Source organism: Plectrocnemia conspersa, unplaced genomic scaffold (genome assembly GCF_051122295.1).
Source record: "Plectrocnemia conspersa isolate PC_06_02 unplaced genomic scaffold, ASM5112229v1 ptg000009l, whole genome shotgun sequence".
In the NCBI taxonomy this organism is placed as follows: Eukaryota; Metazoa; Arthropoda; class Insecta; order Trichoptera; family Polycentropodidae; genus Plectrocnemia; species Plectrocnemia conspersa.
Window position 1 is genome coordinate 244,697 of NW_028277173.1, and position 21,823 is coordinate 266,519.

The following is a 21,823-nucleotide window of genomic DNA, read 5'->3' on the forward strand; positions in this document are numbered from 1 at the left end:
AATTAGTATGTTTACATGTATATTTTAACGATACTTAATTTTAAAAAATATCACAATAACTTTTTATAGTTATATTCAAATTTTCAATAAATTTATTTTATAGCTTACAATATATACAGTACAAAAATTTATTCGTAAATAATAATTTATTTTAAAACTAAAGGTTTAACCTTAAATATTCCTTGAATATTGTTGTATTTTATAAAACTATACTGCTTGAATTTCGCTAGATCAATTTTAACGCGTGAAAATAATATTGTTGTATTTTATAAACATATGAAACATATATTTATGTAAACATCTCTTAACAAAAATATATTATTTCAAGTAACAAATAAATGCTTTTTTATTAGGCGAACTTTTATATGGTATATAGAAAATTATATGAATAATAAGTATAAATTATTACATATTAAATGAATATATATATATCACATTTACAAGTTGATTACCTGAATCTGAACTTTCACTTACTCTCAAGAGTACATAAGCCAGAAAACTGCATTACTTACTCTAGTCGTCAAGAACTGGCACTACGCTTCCAACTTGTAATTAATAAGAGTTCAGTCGAACTTGAGCAAAGTGGAGCTACGCCGAATCGACCGAGACGACTCTCAAAAGACAAGAAAACAACTGCCAAAATTATATTTTGCAGACTACGTGATGCAGTTCTACAGAGAGAACAGACACGTATATTACAAATTGTACATGTTGTATTAAAATATAGTGTTTAGGATTTCGGTCATTGGATAATCGCTTTTCGAGATTTTGATCCACACATTAAAAATACATAGTAACTTAAATAAGCATACATTAACAACTAAGCAGTTATAATACAATAAAATGACTAGTTAAATATATTGACAAGGAATATGGAACAATATTTAAGTATATCATAAAAATTATAATGATTTGTCTGGAGTGTATAAATTCTTTGCTGTTGAACTTAAATAAACAATTATTATTCGTAGTAGTTTCAAGTGGTCGAAATATACAATAGGTATATACAAACTAAATTCAATAAATCATATAGCTATGATTTATTTAAATAATTCCACAGTCTCATTCTGTAAATAAAAAAAATATAAGTTAATTACTTATTCTTCAATTTAAATTATATATGCTTCATATTTTACATTTGCTCACATTTGGATCCTCTTCTTCTCTTTTTAACGTCTCTAATTCATCCTTTTCCTTTCTTTTAAAAAATCCATACTAAAAACATATATAAAGATTAATTAAGCATAAAAATTGAACTTAAATAATAAATATGAATTTACCTTATAAAACACATATGTCATAATAGCAAGTAGCAGTATTCCTAATAAGACACCCAAAATGTACATCCAAACCGGTGTTGAAGAAGTTTTTATAGAATTTACCAACAATGTGCTGACCCATTTCACAATACGTCTATAAATATAATTAATTATTAATTTATAATCTTATATTTACATATATATATATATTTACTATATGACATAATTTAAAATTACATAGAATGTATTTTAGTTTCCGTAATGGCGTAAGTCGATAACATGATTGCCTTTTCTTGTTCAATGATTTCATCTGCAAGGATAAAAATAAATTACTCATTAGTACTTCAATATGTAAATATTATTTATTATTAGTAACTTACTAATGTAGGATGTGTAGAGCTTCATTTCGAAAGATATTTGAACACCGCTGGTTCCTGGTCTAAGATTAGTTCCTAAGCATTGTACGACCAAACATTTAACATGTGTGCTATTCGTACAATTTAATCGAATTACATCGAATTGTAGATTATCTTCAATATTTTTTGGTAAATAGCTTAACATTTTATCAACTAAATTCAAATAAATAACATTAATAAATATTTTTTTAAATTAATTTATGTATTTTCTCACCTCTTTCATTAATCAATTTTTGCTCTTTACTCACACTCGATACAGTTGTAGTTGACTCACTATCATCTAAGTAACTTATCTCTTTATAAAAAGATCCAAATAATGGTTTACATATACACGTCTGAAGATTCAATGTTGCCTGTAATTAATATTCATTAATTTATTAATAAAATCTTGAGTTATTATGTATAAAACATGTAAAAATGTACATTATTACTTATTCAAACATATATTTTCTCTTATCTTTTGAATTGATGTTTTTAGATCAATATTTATAAAACCATTGATAAGTAAAAATCGTGTCATTTTGTAACATGACACATCAAAATTTTAACGCGAAGCCCATCATACCATCACTAACTGAGTCTAATAACCGGCACAAATCGTAGTGATTCATCACATTGCAAGTTATAAACAATCTGAAGAAAGATATCTGTTAATATATATTTAAAAAAAAATCGCCTAAGAACTATGTATTTTTTGTATACTTTTTTTTTCTTTAATTTTTTTACAAAATTACGGTTTATTATTATTTTTAAATAGCCGCCAATTTTAAACAAAAATATGGATTAAGCTGCTTAGCAAACTTAATCTATTGGTCACACTTTTATTTGCAACATATTATTTTTATTACGAGCAGAATAGTGAGTCAGTAAATTTATTTCTATAATGTGTATATGAGCGTTTGAAAAATTGGAATTAAAATAATTGCAGCACTCAAGGAACACACACACAGCAACAGCATCGCGGCGAAAGGGTTAAACAACAGAAGTTCCACTTTGTCATTTACGTATTTACCCGAGCTTTCACCAAATAAACACCACTTTTTCTCGGCATTTTTGCAAGGAAAAATATTTAAATATTTACTAGCTGTGATTGAGGCTTCTTTCTGTCGACATTAAAAAGCTACTACAATTCGATTGAATGTACTATTTCTTGCTTAAATTAACTGAACCAAACTTGCGATAAAAATAGGACATTTCATATTTAATGACCTGATAATACTAACCGTCGGTTCTTTGACGTCTAATATTGTCATAAATGAATTTGTATTAGGATCAAGTAGCATCACTGGTATGAAGAAGGTTAAATTAACAAAATTTACTGTAGTTGGACCTTCGTTTATAAGCTGCAATATAATTTTATTATTGATATGTATTAAAATTTTAATTTTATTTAAATTAATATACAAACCTCAAATGAGTGAACCATTGTGGTATTTTTAAGCGTTCCATTTTGAGGAGCTACGTTAATATATTGATAAGAACCAAAATTCCTAAAAACACATTTAATTAAGAATAAGTATATACATATATATTTAAATGTTACAGTAAAAGTTTATTTTATATTTTCACTAACAGTTTCAGTAAAATCATAACCCATAGGCTCTAGTGAAATTATTTGCTACTCTAAAATGTAAATAAAATTTAATTATTCTTTGCGAAACGTTTATATTAAACGTTTATAAACCCAACCTTAAACTAAATAAATTAACACTATGAAAGTTTAAAAACTATCGTTAGTTTTAGAATTCTCATTAGGACAGGTTGGTTTTGGTGAAGTTTGGCTTTGAACAGCAAATGAACGATTTGCTACTGTTTCAGTGAATATGTATTTTTTAGTGAATATATATTTTTTTACTAGCATAAATTGAATTTTGATAACAAGCTAAATTTAAAATGTATTAAATAATCGCTAGTCATTAGCAGTAAAAATGTATTTATTCACTATGCAGATGATCCGACGCATTCACTATAACTTGAATATTTTATGCTCAATTTTTTAAGAATATTACTAGTTGAAAAAAAATCTTTTTATATGTACATATGTATGAAATATTCATTTACGTCAAACATGCTTTGGATAAAAAGTCCACAATTCAATAATTCAAGCCGATCTTCAGAGACGACTTGAAGACTATGAGACGCAGACAAGACTACGAGAACATTGCATATCTATGATATTGCATAAATCTAACCTGATTTCAAAACTGTTGCAAAAAGTAAAATAATTATTTTGATAATAAATACAAAATAGTATTGTATTGGTAGATAGAAACAGACTATTACGTACCGCCCTCCGTCGTCATTCGACGACGAGGGGAAAATAAAATATATAAATAAAATATATAATTATATTACCCAGCCATTTCCAACTTTAACTTGCTAACTAGTTTTATATCCAATGTGAACGTATTATCTTTAGAGTTAACCTCTTCGCCTCCACTTGTAGCGTTCACAAAAAATGTCAATAATTCGTCAGTGTTTTTCAACATGGATGCATCGAATTGCACGTGAATAGTTTCCTTAAATATATTTTTAATTATTTTCTTATTCTAAAATAAAATAGTACATTATAAAATACAACTTACATTTTTATCAGCGAGCAAAGGGCTGGTAAAATTGCACATCAATGTATTCCTATGCAAATTGCACTGCGGAGGTACCCGTAAAATTGGCGTTTTTGCAGGAAAATTAAGATCAATTTTTGGTAAAAATGCGCGTTCTACGCTGTTCTCCAAAATTATGACCAAAGGTAAAATGTTGGTCTTTCCGATGATAAAAGGTAACCTTTTCATTGAATAAGAAATTAGTGTCATATATAATTTATATAATGTACCATACTATATTACGTACTCAGATAATGTGGATAGTGATACTTTAATATCTGGTGTGCATATGAGATCAGGACCACATCCAGCTGCAAATGGTATACTGATCGAGATGTCTTTTACAGCAGTCGGGCTCAAAACTGGACATTCAGGACAAAATGTACTGTCTGAAAAAAATATAAATAATAATTTTTTTATTTTTTTTTTATTTGACATAAGTTATAAAGATAAAGTTACATTTGCATAAGAGTGTAATTTTTTTTTAATTTTAAATTAAACCTTATTTGGGAAACGCTGAATTATATTTAAAAAATAAGGTAGAGTAAATTATATACTTTTAAACTAAAAAACAGCTTTACTCACAAAAATAATAAACATTTCACTCCAATTAAAGATGCAATATTATTATGCACGAAAAAAACCCACCCAGATTCTACAATGTATTAAATTACTGAAACACAATTGTGTACGATCCTAAACTACCCGCCGACAAATATTTTTAATATATTTTTTTAAATAAACAATAAGAATAAAAACTAATTGTACAGCTTAAACTAGCGCATATGAATTATTGAAGCTTATTAATTTTATTAATGCTTACTATCCATTGGGTTCCTCAACAACTTGCATTTGACTTGAATATCTATAGGCCTTGAATAGTCCACTTCTTTTTTTCTCTATACATAAAACATGCTTCAATTAATATAATAACTTAAGAATATAGAAATATAAATGTTATTCATACATTAATTTCATAAAAAAATTTATGGCGAATAGTTTGCCCAGATGAAAGTCTTAAAGTAAATTCTAAATCTTCTTGTGTCTGTGGTTTTTTCAACAAAACTCTTCCGTTTTTAGAATCAGAATACACGTTTATAGTCACCTCTGAAATAATTCTTTATAAATGAAAAATATTTGAAACATAAATCGTAAATTTTAAAACCTGTAACATATGCTGCCTGATGAGAGGTTATAGAGAATTCAACCATGAATTCTGTAGCTTCAATGGATAAACTTTTCGGTATTGCTTCTAAAGAAAGTATGGGGTCAGCAGTAGGATGACATCTAAACAAAGTTACATTACCACTGTCAAATGCGCCTACGGCAAGATCTATAGTGATTTAATAAAGTCAAATAATTAGTAAAAATCAACATTAAAATTCAATAGTCTTCAATTTTATTTATATACCATTGCAAGAATTATTATCGACGTCTACACCTTTAGATATGCTGATTCCAAACCCTTGCATCCCTTCAACTGAAATACGTTGCACGTATTTTTTTCTCAATCCATTTTCAGTACCCAAATAAATGTAAATCGCTCCTTCTCCGTCGTTTTCATAAGGAGATCCAATAGCAACATCTAGATCAATATAAAAAATATTCAAGTCCTTGAAAAAATATTCAATTAGGCATAACATATATTTATTTTATTTTATTATTATTTTTTTGTAGCGTTAATTCATAATCATTTTATCAAAATTAGTCGCTTAAAATTAGTTAAAGGGTCTCATAGTAATAAATTATTTATATCTTTTGGACTTTTCAAGAAACAAAATTTTTTTTCGTAGAATGATATGGCATTTTCTGAATATGGTTTATTTTTGGTATGCATAAACAGATTCAAAGCATTAAAACTGTGAATATTTCCGCAAAATAGATATCAGATGCAATATCCACAGATTACACATTCGAAAATATAATACTTAAAAAAGTCAAATAGTTTTACAATATCTATGTTAGGAAACAACAAAGTCTTATTCCTCCACCCCCGCCTCCATATCGTCGACATTGGCCAAAGGAGCATTAAATAAAAGGGACGTTAGACTATCCCGTAAAACCTAAAAGTATATAAGCCAAAACTAGAATTTTTTCTCGAAAAATTCTCAAAAAAATGGCAAATTGAAAAATTTTATTCTCAAGAAATTTTATAATGCATTTTTTATAATATAAAATTAAATTTGTATGAATATTTAAAAAAAGTTTACAAGCTCTTTTTATAACGCTGTTTGTATTTGTCTGTTCTACTAAAATACGCCATTTCAGCTTTTTTCAGAGGGGGGGGGGTTTGCTAGTCAAAAGTTTGCTAGTCAGTGGTCGTTTTTTTAATATTTCAATTTATTAAAATTCATAGTACTTCATTATATGATATCCAGAGAACATCCCTGTTTAGGATCCACGTCAAAAACAATAAAATCATGCCGTCGCCTTTATCTAGCGCTTAAATTAAGACTTTTATATAAAAATATTACAACTTACAATACATTAAAATCAAATGAAGCACATCAAAACCGAATTTTACTAAATAGGAGAGCGCAAAAAACAATTATCCCTTCTTAGAAGTCAAAAATCCACGTCAAAAGCTTGCTAACATCTATATTATTAATTAAAAAGTATTATGTGCTATACAATTTAAAACCATAGACGGTACTGTAGATGGGGTCGTTTTTTTAATTACAGCGCATTTTTATAAATAAAAATTTGAGTGCCGCTGCCGGAGCTCGAGCCCGCAACCTCAGAGATACTAGTCTGAGACGTTACGGACTACGCTATTCCGTTCTCAGTGTTTTAGTGTATTCACAATATTCACTTGTTTAGATCATTAGAAAATTTATATTTGTTTAAATTTATTATATCAAAACAATACTACTAAATTAAAATCAATAAATTTTACTTGGAAATATAAAATTGTTTTCTTTACAATTTTTTAAATAAAATGAGACAAATATATTATATATAGTAATTATTTATAAAGACATTTAATCTATACCTTTATAACCATCTTCGTTAAGATCACCAATTTCCGATATCACAGAACCGAATCGAGAACCGCTGCTGCAATTACCGCATATTATCGCATCTTGTTCGGAGAAATTTCCCTGTAAATTTTGCAAAAGTTAATAATACTATCGTTATAATAATAATATAATAAACTTTACATTATCTTGATTTATGTACACGTAAATCCTTCCCAAATCCCACGTAGAGTTGGTTGCATATGTAGGAGCACCGATTATCAAATCGGTAAGATTGTCTCCGTTTATGTCCAAAGCCGCAATGGAATATCCGAAATATTCGCCGATTTGTTTGCCTTCCAATTTTGCGATGATGTTTAATTCCTTATGGTCTTCAATTGGTATGTCGAATACTAATACCTAACAGAATAAAAAAGTAGTTATTTATTTAAATTTATATAAAATTTAATCGTATTCTACTCACTTCTCCTTTACAAACTGATCCTCTTGGAGCACCAGCAACGTAAAGAGTTGACTTGCTACTCAAAAATTTGCCAAAACCAACACTGTACCCTATATAATAAATATTAACATCAGTAAATCAACTTTATTAAAAAAATCATTACAATTACTTACCAAGATATGAATCAGCTTTTAATTCAGGAGTATAGTACGGATTTGGAATGTTAGGTGAAGATGTGCGAATTTGTGATTCTTGCATCTCTAGCTTATATCTGATAATAGTGCCTAGAATATTTATGCTTATCATTGATATTTATGTTTTAAATTAATAAGTTTAATTTGAGCTCACCCGTCCAATTGTAAACTCCAGGAGCCCCTAGTAGAATTTCTTTTCCATCTTCAGATATTTTTGAAGATACACCTGCTTGTCCATATGCGTAATAATATGGCGTCCTGCCATTTGCCGATTGGATTGTAAATCCTTGCTTCTCTATGATAAAAAAAAATCAATATTATTTTAAAACTAATTAGAATTGTAAAATGAATGCATAGCTTACTAGAAGACAATAACGGTATTAAATCATCATGGCTAGAATTTTTAAAGTCGTTCATCATGTAACAAATTCCGTTACCGAGATATCTGTCAGGGTCATATTGATTGATCCATTTAGGTGCACACATCTAAATATAAGAAAAGATATAATTTTATTTATTTTTATATATCTGTATGTGGGGTCGATTTATTTGGTCACAAGCTAGGCGACACTGGCTACACTGTTGCGGCGGCGGCAAGAGCAACACCATTATTTTAGCGACTAAGACAACCAACCAAATGTATTTAAATAAATACTACTGCAGCGGTTAGCATAGCCAAATATTATTATATTTTCAGTGCATTAATTTTTTTTTTAATATTTTAACTTGTTATATAATTAAAATTTAAATATTTTTGACGTGTATCTTTGATATAATAAAATCGCAAAATTTAATATTTTTAGATTAAAGCGCACAATAATAAGTCGATTTATATAAACTTTTTACATTAAATTTATTCGGTAGTTTATTTTGCTAAGACAAAGATTGTTTGTTGCGCAACGAAAAATAATCAGGCCGCAGGTGTCTTCAAAACTGATTCCAGACGTTGAGATAGATGCGAAGAGAGAAGCGGCGACTTCCAAGATAGACAGTGACATAATTTAGGGCGCGGAGGCATGTGAAAGCATTTGACCCTTTGTCATTTAATTAATCAAAATGAAATAGAAATATTTCCATGATTCTAAGCCAGAAAATATCAAGTTATCCCTCAAAGAAAATTTTAAAAAACAGTTTTAAAATAAGGTAATGTTGAAATAAAGAAATTATTAAGCGCAAGATACAACCCTCAGTTACGAGAATAAGAAAAAAATATATATGAAAAAATACTCACAACAGCGACACCGTCAGATTCTGATGCAACATCCATCGACATGCCCAGCCACATATTATCTTTTCTATGACATCGCTGTTGTCCATTGGCATAGTCATAACGAACGTTTCCTAAACATACACATTGTTATAGTATTTCTATTTATCAGATGCAAGCCAATTGCTAGAATCTACAATTGGTTTAACATACCGGTCGTGTCAAACGTGTATTGCTCGCACTTTGTGTTAGTTTCGTTGAAATTTATATCGCACGTATATATAACACCAGGATCGACGATGTCATTATGTTCTATGTGATATGAAGTTTCGCGCGGAGCTCCGACGATAATCCTGAAATTGATTCAACTTAATTATGATGTGTGATGCAGATATTGACTTTATATATTGCATTGCTATGCATTATATGTCTGGTATTTAATTAATTTATTATTAAGCACTTATACTATACCATATTTGTGTTAACACAGTCAGTTCGAGAGCTATCCATTTCATCATTAATTATAATTGAAAAAGAGATGGCAAGTTTGAGTTTAGGCCCCTACTATTATCTCTAAACCACACGATATGGAAAAACGTTTGATATTCTTATCATTACTCCGATTGATTAATAAATATAAAAAATATAGTAATGATTTAAATTTTTATAATTTTTTTCAAAATATAATCAGGAGTATTGATAAGTATATCAAACGTGAATTTTAGAGCTAATAGTGGGGCGTGAACCCAAACTTGCCATTTCTTTCTTAATTATGAATAATTATGAAATAGATAGCTCTCAAACTGACTGTTTTAACGCAAATATGGTATAGAAACTAGTCAGTATATAAACATGATAGTTCTCTGACTAAATAACATGCTCATTAAAATGTTAATAATGATAACCGCATACAGGAAAATCCTATTCTTGTTAGAAATGAGGTGCATACGCAAATTGATTAAGTATAAATGTCAAAAAGCTCGTGAGTTATTACAGAGAAAAAGAAGGATAAGTTTTTGTATGCTAAATACAAAGGTTATGTCAGGAATATTGTTTTAGATTTTAGGTAGGGGGGGGGGGAAGTTGGCTAATCAGTGTTTTTTTAATATTTTCATTACATTATATTAAGATTTATAATATTTCATTGGCATTATCTGGTCAAATTCAAATTCTCTGTTTAGTCTACGTCAAAAACAATAAAATCATGCCGTCACAGTGGAAACGCTCGGTTATCTAGTGTTTATATTAAGACTTTTTATGACAATATTATGATGTACCATAAATGAAAATTAAATAAGGAACATCTAAATCAAATTTTGACTATTGGGAGAGCGCAAAAAGCAATTATATGTTCTCAAAAGGTAAAAATTCACGTCAAAAGCAATAAAATCGTGCCGTTGCCGCCACAGTGGGAACGCTCGGTAACAAGCGTTCCCACTGGGGCGACAGCGCCGATACGATTTATTGCTTTTGATGTGAATTTTTGACTTCTGAGAAGTGTTAATTGTTTTTGCGCCATCCTATTGACTAAAATTCGGTTTGAATACATTTTGACCAACATTCTTATATCAGAAGGATGGTCATACAATTTTTAAAACATAGTGTTGCATTTAAGTGAAGACAAACTATGGAACGTCTATCTGTACTTCTTCTTCTGGGAGTTGAGATGGCTTAATTTTTATTTTGGACTTGACAGTGAAAGTTTTAAAACTATAATTAGTTTTAGAACTTTCATGTAAAATCGAACTAGGCCGTACATATCTGGTATTGAAAATTCTCTAACAATGAGTTATTTTTAACTTATAGAGAATATATTATATGTATTTAAATAATAATAAAAAAATACTTTTACAAGAAGTCAGTATAGACTATGTTGATTTCTATTTAGTGTCAATGGACTTTATCATCGCCTTCGAGAGGCATAAGAATGAACGCTAAACGACGCAGACGAAAGCCGTGCTACTGGTTCACTAAAGCATACCGAAAAATTATACTAGTTCAAGGTTTCTAATACAAAATAAATTTTTTAGTAAGATCAAGGTAATTTGTATACATAATTACTAATCTTTAACCAAACAAATATTTAAAAAAAAAGTTTTTTTACTTTTTTTTACTATTGTGGGATATAACGAATGAATAAATATATGAAACTAATTTTAACAATAGATCTTGTAAATATATAGACAAAAATGTGTTAGTATATATTTATAATATATAAAGTATAGTAAAAGCATAAAAAAATTATAAGCCCATAAAATCTTGTAATATTTTATATAATTAAATATGTTTTTCAACGTTTTTACTTCCACTTTTTTTAACAAAAATATATTTTATGATGTTTTGAACAGCTACCATTTTAAAATAATAATTGGCAGATTAAACCTAGATATTTTGGAAATATATTTATAATATCTATTTATGAGGACATGATAACTCTTCTAATTTTATTGATATCGGCATGAAACTTATTTTAAAAATAAATTGTAAATATCTAAGCAAAATGTGTTTGTCAGTCTAATCTTCCATATTTTCTTTAAAATGTTAGTTCTATATAACATATCCCAATTCAAAAAAAAAAAAATACAAAAATGGTAGAGGTAAAAATTGCTTAAAAATGTATACTAGAAAATAAATGTTTTTTAATTTATTATTTTTTTTTCGTTAATCAATCTGATTCGCAACCTTGTTTTAAAATAGCGGCTAAAAGATTAAAAGTTTGATAAATAAAATATCAGATAAAAAGTTAGGAGGTAAATAACAAAAAAAAAATTTAATTAATTTAAATAAAATCAAAAAAAAAATGTTTCTTTTTTTCTTTATATAAGTCGAATTTAACAGATTTTTTGAAACCATTACTTAATTAAATTTATTTAAAAAACATAAAGTTAATAACAAATATTCGCTCAGTTCAAAAGCACTCTAAAGAAAAAGGTAATGATATCAAAAATTCAAAAATGTCTTATAATATATACTATTAAAATAATATAAAAATTAAAAAAAAAAAAATTCATACTTATAAACAGAAATCTACCTAATTCTTGCAGCTTTTGCTAGACGAATTTTTTTAAATTAAAATAGTATGCAGCGGATCAAACATATTTTAAAACATAATTAGAACTGTATTGTATTAAAAATCAGTAGCCACAATATGTGATAAGTTAAAATTATTGTGGTTTTATGAAATATGTTTATCATAAATTATACACAATTATGGCACTACCAAAGAATCATTTGTAAAATGCAATAATCTTATAAAGATTAAAATATTTTTATAGACACAATCCAATAAAATAAATATTTCCATAACCTTAAAATTTATATGTCACTTATAAATATAAATGCACATTTATACTTTAAAAATTATATTTATAATAAACAGTTTCAATTATATATAATACATACGTTAAGATCTATTTATATCTTAAATAAGGAAAATGCTGTATTTAATGACTCACATTGGTACAGTTCCTTTTCTCAGCGTCGTCGAATAACCAAAGTACGCATTTCCGTTAGTTTTTCTTGGTGTATATGAGATTTTTGCTTTGACATTATAACTATAGCCGTTTATCTCAGATATACTGTAAGTCATCAATATAATTTTGCTGAATAGTATCCATATTTTATTTGAGTTCATTTTAGTGTCTCGGTTATCTGAAATCAGTATAATACACATATTATATGTAACATATAGGTTAAACCAAACATAATTGCATTATTAGTCGCTATTATTACAGGAAAAAATCTTAATCAAAACACATATATTTATTTTTAAACTCATTCTGATAAAAGTATTACTCATAACGTTGGAACGTGTATACGAAAATTAAAACTCGCGCATCCGTTCAGTTAATTAATGTAGATAAAAAGGTCAAATAAGTTTTTTAATGAATATGAACAAATTTGATACTATGATTGTCTTCATAATAAAAAACATACAAGTTGTTGCTCAACACATGTTATCCAACGGAACGCATTCTTATAAATGAAGGTCATCGCGAAACACGTTTTTTAAGTTGTACACACACAATATGATAATATCAAAAAATCAATTTGTCTCCAAATAACCGGATATTTTATATAATAAATATATAATATATATTGCACACACCTCATTAGTAAAATATACGCGAATAGTAACTATTGGAATGTTGTAACACTACGAAACACTTAACCACATCACTAAGGTTTTTTAACACACAACCGAACCACACAATCACCTCATGCCGAATGCAAGAAATGTTGAGAGTGACTCATAACCTCGTCTGCGAAAAATGAATGAGTATTTTGTTGAATCATTGACTTTTTTTACCGTATGACTTTTCTTACGTTGAAATGTTTCTTTTTATGAAAGGTCATTGAGTTTTAAATAGATCTTTACATGAAACGTAATTATCAGCAATACTTATTTAATGGGTAATTAATCTTTGTTTTAGATTGCTTTTTTTTATTATTTTTTTTCAAATATTCGTTCTTATCGTGTTTATAAAATCCTATGATTTTTAAATAATAAATGTATCGAATAAGAAGTCGCGAAACGGGTTTTTTAAGTACGTGTTTTTATTATAAAACAGGTTTAGTTATTAGTTTCAGGTCACTTTGACGATGGAAAAAACGACACAACTCAATTTCTGTGAAATACTTTTTATATAAATAATATAAAAAAAACTTATCGTTTGTGTGTATCTAGTATATTTATATTGTTATCTGTGTGTTTAAATTCTATTTATAGACATGTCATATTTTCGTTTAATAATTAAATGAATAATACATCACGCTTATTCTAACAAAATTACTATTGACTTCCCAGGATCAAATATTAAAAGACAAACAGCGGTGATTTGGCAATTAAAGGTATATATACCAAAGTTAATTAAACATATTTCAATGCTAGTAATAATGAAAAATCTCGTATTAGAGTAAACAAAAAGTTACATTTTATCTACTATATAGTATCGTTTACATTCACGTTTGGCAAACAATTAATACAATATATGACATATTGCGACAATTTTGAAGAAGATGAAGAGATGCAAATCTACGTTTTTAATTCTCTACAGTAACTTCCGTCAATTTTGTTTTTCGGTTTTGTTTTAAATTTAATTTATAAATTATATTAGTAGTAATAATGTGTTCCATGTTAACCTCTTAATAAAGGTCTTACTGTTTTTATTAATTTTTCAGAAGTAATGACGGAACAATTTGAATTGGTATATATAAACAAAGAGTGAATCTTCTCATGTTGAAGTCACTCTTAGCAAGTATTATCTTTTAATACAAAACATATTACATAAGTTTGATGTAATTGAATATCTTGAATTTGGCTATTCCGAAAAAGGAATGATGGCACAGAACAAAAATTGAATAAAAACCATGATGTATACATATTTTGCCACATCGGAATTAAATATAACCCATTTTTAGATATTTTTGCTATCGATTATTCCAGGTATGCAATCACATATTTATAATCAATGTAAAATATCGTTTATTAGATAAGATTCAAGAAACTACACATTTATAAGCTGTCCGTTGGCTGATATATATAGCGTTCTCACTGCGACAGCGCCGATTTGATCGACATTAACTTTCAATCCTCATATATACTAAGGATATATTACACGTTCATGTTTAAAACATACCTGGTTTATTTGCAATTCTTAAAATCTAACGTATATGTGCACTAAATCGGAAGCAATGATACTGTTTATGTAATATAAAAGCAAAAACTCACTTTTCGGCCCTCGGAAAATTGTATTATGATTGTTTATCTAATTTAATCAATGTATTCTTCTTATCCTAAACACATTTAATTCAATTTTAATAGTTATAACACACCTAGTTAATTTGAAATCCGATTATTTGTAAAAGAAAAAACTCACTCTTCGGCCTCGGAGCCCGTCGCCAAGAATTCAAAATTTGAAGATTTCATTACGAAGATTGTTTCATGATTGTTTATTTAGTTAAATCAATGTACTCTTCTCATTCTCAACACATTATGTATATATTTAATTTTGATCGTTATAACACACCTAGTTAATTTGCAATCCGATTATTTATATTCAGTCAAATGACGAATTAATGAAAATTATGTTCGCGTAGCAAAATTTTGTTATTAAATAATAATTATTTAAAACTGTTGTCATGGTACTGTCAGCCATCTTGTTTTATATTTGAATGCTTATTTTATTGGTCTAAACAACAGAACGCATTACCGGCGGCTCGAAAATCAATCAGAGCTTATTCAATTTTTATTATTTTAATTAAATATATTTCCTTTGTTTACGTGTATTATTATACACCGTTCATACATAACGATACGATTTACAAAGTGGAGAATTGAACGGAGGTTTCTGTTTTTTCCGCGATCCATATATGGATCGCGGTTTGCTACGAAAAATTAAACAATGCATAGCCAGATACGAAGAAATTTAAAAGAATTTTAAAAATAATTTTGTTAAGGCCGATGGAGCATAAGGAAAACGTAATTGAAAGCAGTAGTGATGATGACATTCAGCCAATTAAAAAAAAAAAAAATAACGTTATAATATTTGATAGTGAGAGCAACAATGAATGATACTTTTTATCGATGTCTTGTAACACGTTTTAATAACTATTAAAAATTTCTCTTAAGGGCTATTTAATATAATGTTTTCGAAAATGTAATATATTTTGATATTTTAATATGACCTTAAAAATAAATTTATAGGGATTAAAATGATAATTTTTTAATTTTTTGACTTGTGATTATTTGACTAAATATACTAACAGAAGCATATCTTTAAATATTGCTAAAATTACATCGATATAAAAATATAAGCATTTGAAACTTATTTTAAAGTAATAATATTACTTATATAGCAATTTTACATAGTCATACTGAGTTGACTCATTAATTTATTTATTTTATTTTATTAATTTATTTAGCTAATATAGGTAAATTTTACACTAAATAAATTTTAACTTAACATATGATGTAATACATAATATAAACATAAACATAAAATAAAAAAGACGTGTTTCTTTATTCCATTAAAGAAACCCGCTACAATTTTATTTTTTGCGAATTGTCCTAGGAATATTGTTATACAAATTCACTGCTTTGTACATTTTTCTCCTGGCCAAACTCGAAAGTTATAAAACGTAGAAATTATTTACATCTACATAATTATAAAATAAGTGATACAATATTTTTTTTTGTTCACTATCGAAATCACCGGAATCAACATTAACGCATTAGACGAGGATACTATTTAGTTTAATTATTATAATTGCTCTGTGGGAGGTCGACTAAGCTGCGCAGTTAACGCAAAGGTCATTGAAACGGCATTTCCAACTGATGATAAGGAAATAGCAACGCATTTTTCCAAAAAGTATTATAACAATAAGAGAATACTTAATACTATATATGTGTAACTAAACTCAATTAGCACGATCGTTAATCGCTCGTAATGACCAGATAAACTACCCTTTTGTGCGTGAAGAATGCAATATTGTAATATATTATTTGCATTAACGACATTGAAATGTGCACATCTTTCAGTTTCACCCTCTCAAAACACAAAAGCCCATTTTTTCTATATATACGTTTATATAATTTAAACAATTATCTGGATCATTAATTTAGAATGTTAGGTTTATTAATTATTACAAAAAAATGGATTAACGATATTGCTAATCATCTGAAAATATTTTATAAATTCTTACTCCATTGAAGATGTGGCGGTGCAGTAAATAGAAAATTAAATGAAATATTTTTTCTCAAATTAGTCTAAATATTTAATAAGCTTACAAGAAAAATTAAATAGCGAAGAAATATAGCTTTAATTTTAACAGTTAAGACATATTTTTTTAAATAGGCAAATATTTTTTTTGTAATGAAATTTTTTTTAATACAATAGAATCCCTAGTAGTTATAAACCTCGAGTTAATCTGATTGCCTAAGTGTGTCTACTTTTATGATTGAAAGAATATTGGAGTATAATAGAAAATCGTTATTCGTTTCTTATTGCGTGTAGCCTTCAGTTATCAAACATCTCTATTATATCTGCGTTTTAATCGGGAACTTCAGCAATTGCCGTGCCGTTTAAAACCCCCTTCGCTCAGTCTCGAATAAAAATCCTTTGAAAGTGTTTTGCGTGCAATTTCTTATCTCCCATGCAGCCGCCGCTGTGTGCAAAGCAATTGAAGTATAGATTCAAAAATGAAAAATAGAAGTGAAAAAGCGATGCGAATGCGCCCCGCGTAGAAAACAAATTGAGTTTTCTTTCGCCTCCTTGTGAAGTACAAGTTAGTAAAGCATGCGGGCGCCTCGTCTGTTATCCGAAACGTCGTAAGCGCCGCACTCCTCCGTAGTAACTTTCGCCCAAAGCCGAGCAACGCATAAGTGCGCTTATGGAACGCCAGGAACTGCCTCAAAATTACTCAAGGAAAAAATGTACTCTGCAGGTGTGTGTGGGTGTGCGCTCTATCATCGCTCGCGAAATGTAAGAAAGAAGTAAAAATGACTCCTAGGCGTGTTCAAAGGTTTTCTGACTGAGGGTATTACATATTACATGGCTACGGTGTCGGAGGGGTGGGCCGTAATCATAATAATAAATAAAATATAGAGAATTTTTTCGCTCCTGCAGGTAGGCGGAAAAGATGTCTCCCTGGCGCCGGGAAAAGAATGAGATAAAAGAGGAATGCTACAAGTGATTTAATCTTACGCACTTTCATATACATAAGTGTGTATATGTTAAAGCACGCATACCATTTTTGATCATTTGATATAAAGAGTTATGTATGCTTAGATAAATAAATAAAAATAAAATTATATAAATACTTTATTTATATCAAAATTCAAGTTATCAATTTTACTTGATTTTTTAAGCTTCTAATTTTAGACAAAATTATGAATGAGTCGGTACATTTAGTTGTGCTAATTTAATATAGATTTTTTATAATATTTTATCTATTGTAATAAGTATCTCGCCCATTCTGGAGTACCACAGCGATCCAGCCTGGGCTCTATGCTCTTTTATTAACAACTCAATATTTATTAAATGTCGATGACTAAAAGTTTTTGAATAGAATTTGCACAAACTTTTTCATCGATACTACTAAAATAATATTAATATTAGTGAAAATATAATTTTATTAAAAAACACACATTCACTGTAACATGTATACAAATGAGTGAATGCAATGAAATTCAGGGGAGCAATCACAAGGATGACTTTGTAACACTTATCTCGGTGTCGCGTTACCGCGTCCGCCGAAGGACCAGAGGCTGTTGACAGCTGTTGTAAAATGTCGACTCATTAATTTTTCATGAGGCGAAAATAATAGCTTTCCGAGCGTCTGTCTGCGGGGTGGTTCTTCGTCCGGGGCCGGGTTATTAATTAATTTCCCGACGACACCCCTTACACTCCTCACGCACGAGGGTGCATTCTCCCCGGTGCACGACAAACCTCCAATTATCTGGGACGACCTAGGAAGTACCTTTTTTAGAAATATGACATACTTTAAAAGTGATCTATGCTACTAATAAAATTAAACTGAAAATCTGGTTAAAGATAAAGTATAAAATAATATGCCATTTTTTTAGTTATACCTAAGCGTTTATATGCTTAATTTTTGACAGATGTATGTAAAAGTTTTGTATATCTAATTTTATTGTGATTTTTTCTATTAAGAAATGTCTTTGTTAGGTTGTTTTTTAATTGCCCAGATCGAATAATGAAGCTGCTTTTTATGAGCTTCTAATGGCTATCATAGTCGATTCGGCTTAGCACTGCTTAGTGCAAGTTCGGTTGAACTCTAGTTTTCTAGTTTATTAAGTAATGGTCTGATGAAATGTTTATTTAAAAAAAATATTTACGGTAATTTTACCGTGTCCATTTTACCGTGTGATCTTCTTACCGTGTGTTCATTGTACCGTGCAAGCAATATTTTGTGAAAAATATTTTTTTTCCAGTTGTTCTCTATTTTTTAAATTAAATAAAATTTGTTTACTTGTTGTTTTTTTATTATAGTATTATTGCTATTTTATAGTTGGATTTCGTTTAAATGTTACTTAATGGTTTTACAAATATTTTTTCTTGTTGATTTTTTTATTTTTTAAATAAAAAAATTGGCATTTTGCTATAACCTTCAATTCCTAAATTTTTATTTCTGTTATTATTACTATTTTAGTATTATTATCTTCTTCTTTAGTAAGATGTCAACACGATAAAAAGTCTCCACGGTAAGAAAGTCGCACGGTAAAATGTTAACACGGTAAAAATGTCACACGGTAAGATGTCAACACAGTAAAAATGTCGCACGGTAAAAAAAAAATATGGCTGGATGTTCGATAAATTAAAAAATCAAATATTTTCTAATCAGCCTTATTTATGCAACATCATATTATTTGATTAAAATTTCTTAACATTTTTCATTTCAAATATTCTAACATTGAATAGTAAATGATTAAATATTTTATTATATTGGTTTAAAAATTCTTGTATTGAGGCTTTGCGCCCAAAATAGTGTCGAGATTTAAATATTTTGTAGATTGCTTGATCGTTTGCTGATGTGACAAAATGTCAGATCTTTAATTCGAACCGTCTCTGGCGTATCACAGATGCAGAAATCGGTTGGGCAGTTGCATCGCTTGCATATTTGACCAACGAAATATGTTTCTGCTTTGAATACGTTAAGCTGCAAGGTGAACATATTCCTAAGGTCATTTATGCTATGTGTAAATTACAATAGCGGTTTTTCTGCCGATTAAATGCATTAACTATCGCATCTTTTATACACAAAAGGGTTGTTTTTATGGTGCTTAACGCTAGAATGCTGACAGGAAGGTGAAATCTGCGATAATTATGTGATAAAGCAATTTGCATTAAAGCACCTTCTAGTCACATTCTTATTTAAATCGTCGGCGGAGACATGGAAACGCATTCTTATTGACGTTTATTTATGTCTCACCGACCATGTACTACATCGCGTCGAAATGAGAAAATTGCCACTGAGCAGCGCGTCTCTCTTACGCGAGCAAATCTGTTACCCTATTGAATTGCGAATACGCTATCCTCGTGTTATATGAAATATTGAAGTAACATTAGAATTGCAAAGCAGCGTAGCAATACCCTGAGGGCGCACGTACCCTTACATATAGCGCCGTTCTTCGTCGACAAGGTAGAAAATCTGACGGCGGTTGCCGGTTAATTAATAGCTCCTCGGTTAATTTCGGCTATTTGACCGCGGCAATTGTCGGAAAATAGCGAGCTCGACTATGTGTGGATATGGACGTGCGATTGCAAACAGTAGGTGGACGAACAGTGCTCCTGATTGTGGGCAATCGGAAACAGGAAATTAAGCGGAGGGTAGTCCTGACAGGAAGACACCCACTGCAGCTGCTCTCACACCCCAGCATCACGTGCGATGACCGGCGACCCTTGTCTTTATATTACATGTGTGGGTACTGTTCTTATGTTATATATAGGTAGGTGACAAAGATGCCTTAAACCGAGCTATATATGTGATATTTTTTGTCCCTTTAGGTTACAAATATGACGTTTATGTAGGGTTCTACGAGTAAATTCATTAGGACGAGTAAGTATAAGACAAATACATATCTTTGGGAATAAATTCATCTACAGATCAAGTTTTTGTTAAGTAGCTATACTGATATAATAGCAAAAAATGAGAGTATATAAGATATTTTGAATTTAATGGCTCAGATTAATAAATTAGTACAATACGATAATGAAACATTAAATATAAAATTTAGAGAATTTTAATCAGAACTTTTTGAAGAAATTCACAATATAATTTGTGAATTGAAAAATAGATACCAGTGCTAATAAATTAGATGTAGATAAAAAATAACATTAAAAAGTGGGGCAATATTAGGAACTAAATTACATTATTAAGTAAATAAAACACTCTCCGAAAGATAAATACTTGAAAAATTTAAGAATTGCACAATATCCATGTAGAGTTTTAATACCCATAAACTAGTGTATAAAATGATCATAACTAAGGAGCTTTTTCTTATAAAATTTGTCTGGGTTTATTAATCAAAGCACTCATATATTTACAATTAAAATAAATTACGTACCCTAATAATAACAAGAAAACATTTAAATGCGCAATATATAAAATAATTGTACCATAAAACGAATTATTTGTGCATTACTGCTAAACAGATTAGGTGTGAGTAAACAATAGCAAGCAATTATTGGTTGGAACAGTAAACACCCTATGAATAATTTTCTGCAAAAAATCCTTTTCCGAATAAATAAATCAAAAGATTCACCTTACAAGAATGCACAAACATTTATTTGTGTGCACATAACTCTCAAAATAATTCCCTGTGAAATAGCCCCTTAAAAAATAGTGTTTGAACCACTACGGAAAAAATGACAGTCTCGTTACAATGCTACACAAGTAATAAAAATCTCACAAAGACTGAAGGTACGTACCAAAAAACATTAAAACAAAATATACGCTGCCTTAAAAAGAGATAACATGTGCATTCACGTTTATCCTCAAAACGACCGTTTCTGACCTGTCTTAGTAGCCAATAAAAATTTGTTTAAAAAATTTTTTCCATCCTACAGTAATTATTCATACCACCGAAAAAGGGGCAAATAAAAATATATACCTTTGTTATAGATACAATTAGGGATAACTTCACTCTATACCTCGCCTCAAATAATTCCTCCGAGGACCTCTTCTCCGAGATTTTCTCTGA

The 21,823-nt window shown here is 28.9% G+C and overlaps 1 protein-coding gene across 2 annotated transcripts; it reads right to left on the reverse strand.

The window, feature by feature from the left end:
* Window positions 1-745: 745 nt before the first annotated feature.
* On the reverse strand, window positions 746-13,330 carry LOC148231431 (integrin alpha-PS3-like). Of its 2 annotated transcripts, none has more exons than XM_088191559.1 (25): window positions 13,208-13,330; window positions 12,555-12,750; window positions 9,313-9,452; window positions 9,124-9,233; window positions 8,255-8,378; window positions 8,047-8,187; window positions 7,872-7,982; window positions 7,720-7,808; window positions 7,440-7,655; window positions 7,271-7,379; window positions 5,690-5,863; window positions 5,444-5,611; window positions 5,246-5,385; window positions 5,102-5,177; window positions 4,526-4,667; window positions 4,261-4,459; window positions 4,031-4,194; window positions 3,084-3,165; window positions 2,899-3,018; window positions 1,890-2,028; window positions 1,640-1,828; window positions 1,497-1,569; window positions 1,281-1,413; window positions 1,147-1,215; window positions 746-1,067 (listed from the first exon to the last, which is right to left on the reverse strand). In XM_088191559.1, exons 2-25 carry the CDS (start codon window positions 12,731-12,733, stop codon window positions 1,041-1,043), a joined length of 3,114 nt encoding a protein of 1,037 aa, XP_088047685.1. In that variant the 5' UTR covers window positions 12,734-12,750; window positions 13,208-13,330; the 3' UTR covers window positions 746-1,040. The 2 variants fall into 2 exon arrangements, with proteins under 2 accessions (XP_088047685.1, XP_088047686.1); XM_088191560.1 differs by having other exon boundaries at window positions 842-1,067; window positions 1,137-1,215.
* Between the last annotated feature and the right edge of the window lie 8,493 nt (window positions 13,331-21,823).

What these genes read in the sequence shown, in the direction of transcription:
- LOC148231431 (XM_088191559.1), bottom strand. Translation starts at nt 12,733, where the DNA reads ATGAACTCAAATAAAATATGGATACTATTCAGCAAAATTATATTGATG. An exon ending in AATTTTTTTATGAAATTAAT is followed by an intron (nt 5,178 to 5,245) that starts GTATGAATAACA and finishes TTTTATGTATAG; the next exon opens with AGAAAAAAAGAAGTGGACTA. An exon ending in TCACTATCCACATTATCTGA is followed by an intron (nt 4,460 to 4,525) that starts GTACGTAATATA and finishes TTCAATGAAAAG; the next exon opens with GTTACCTTTTATCATCGGAA.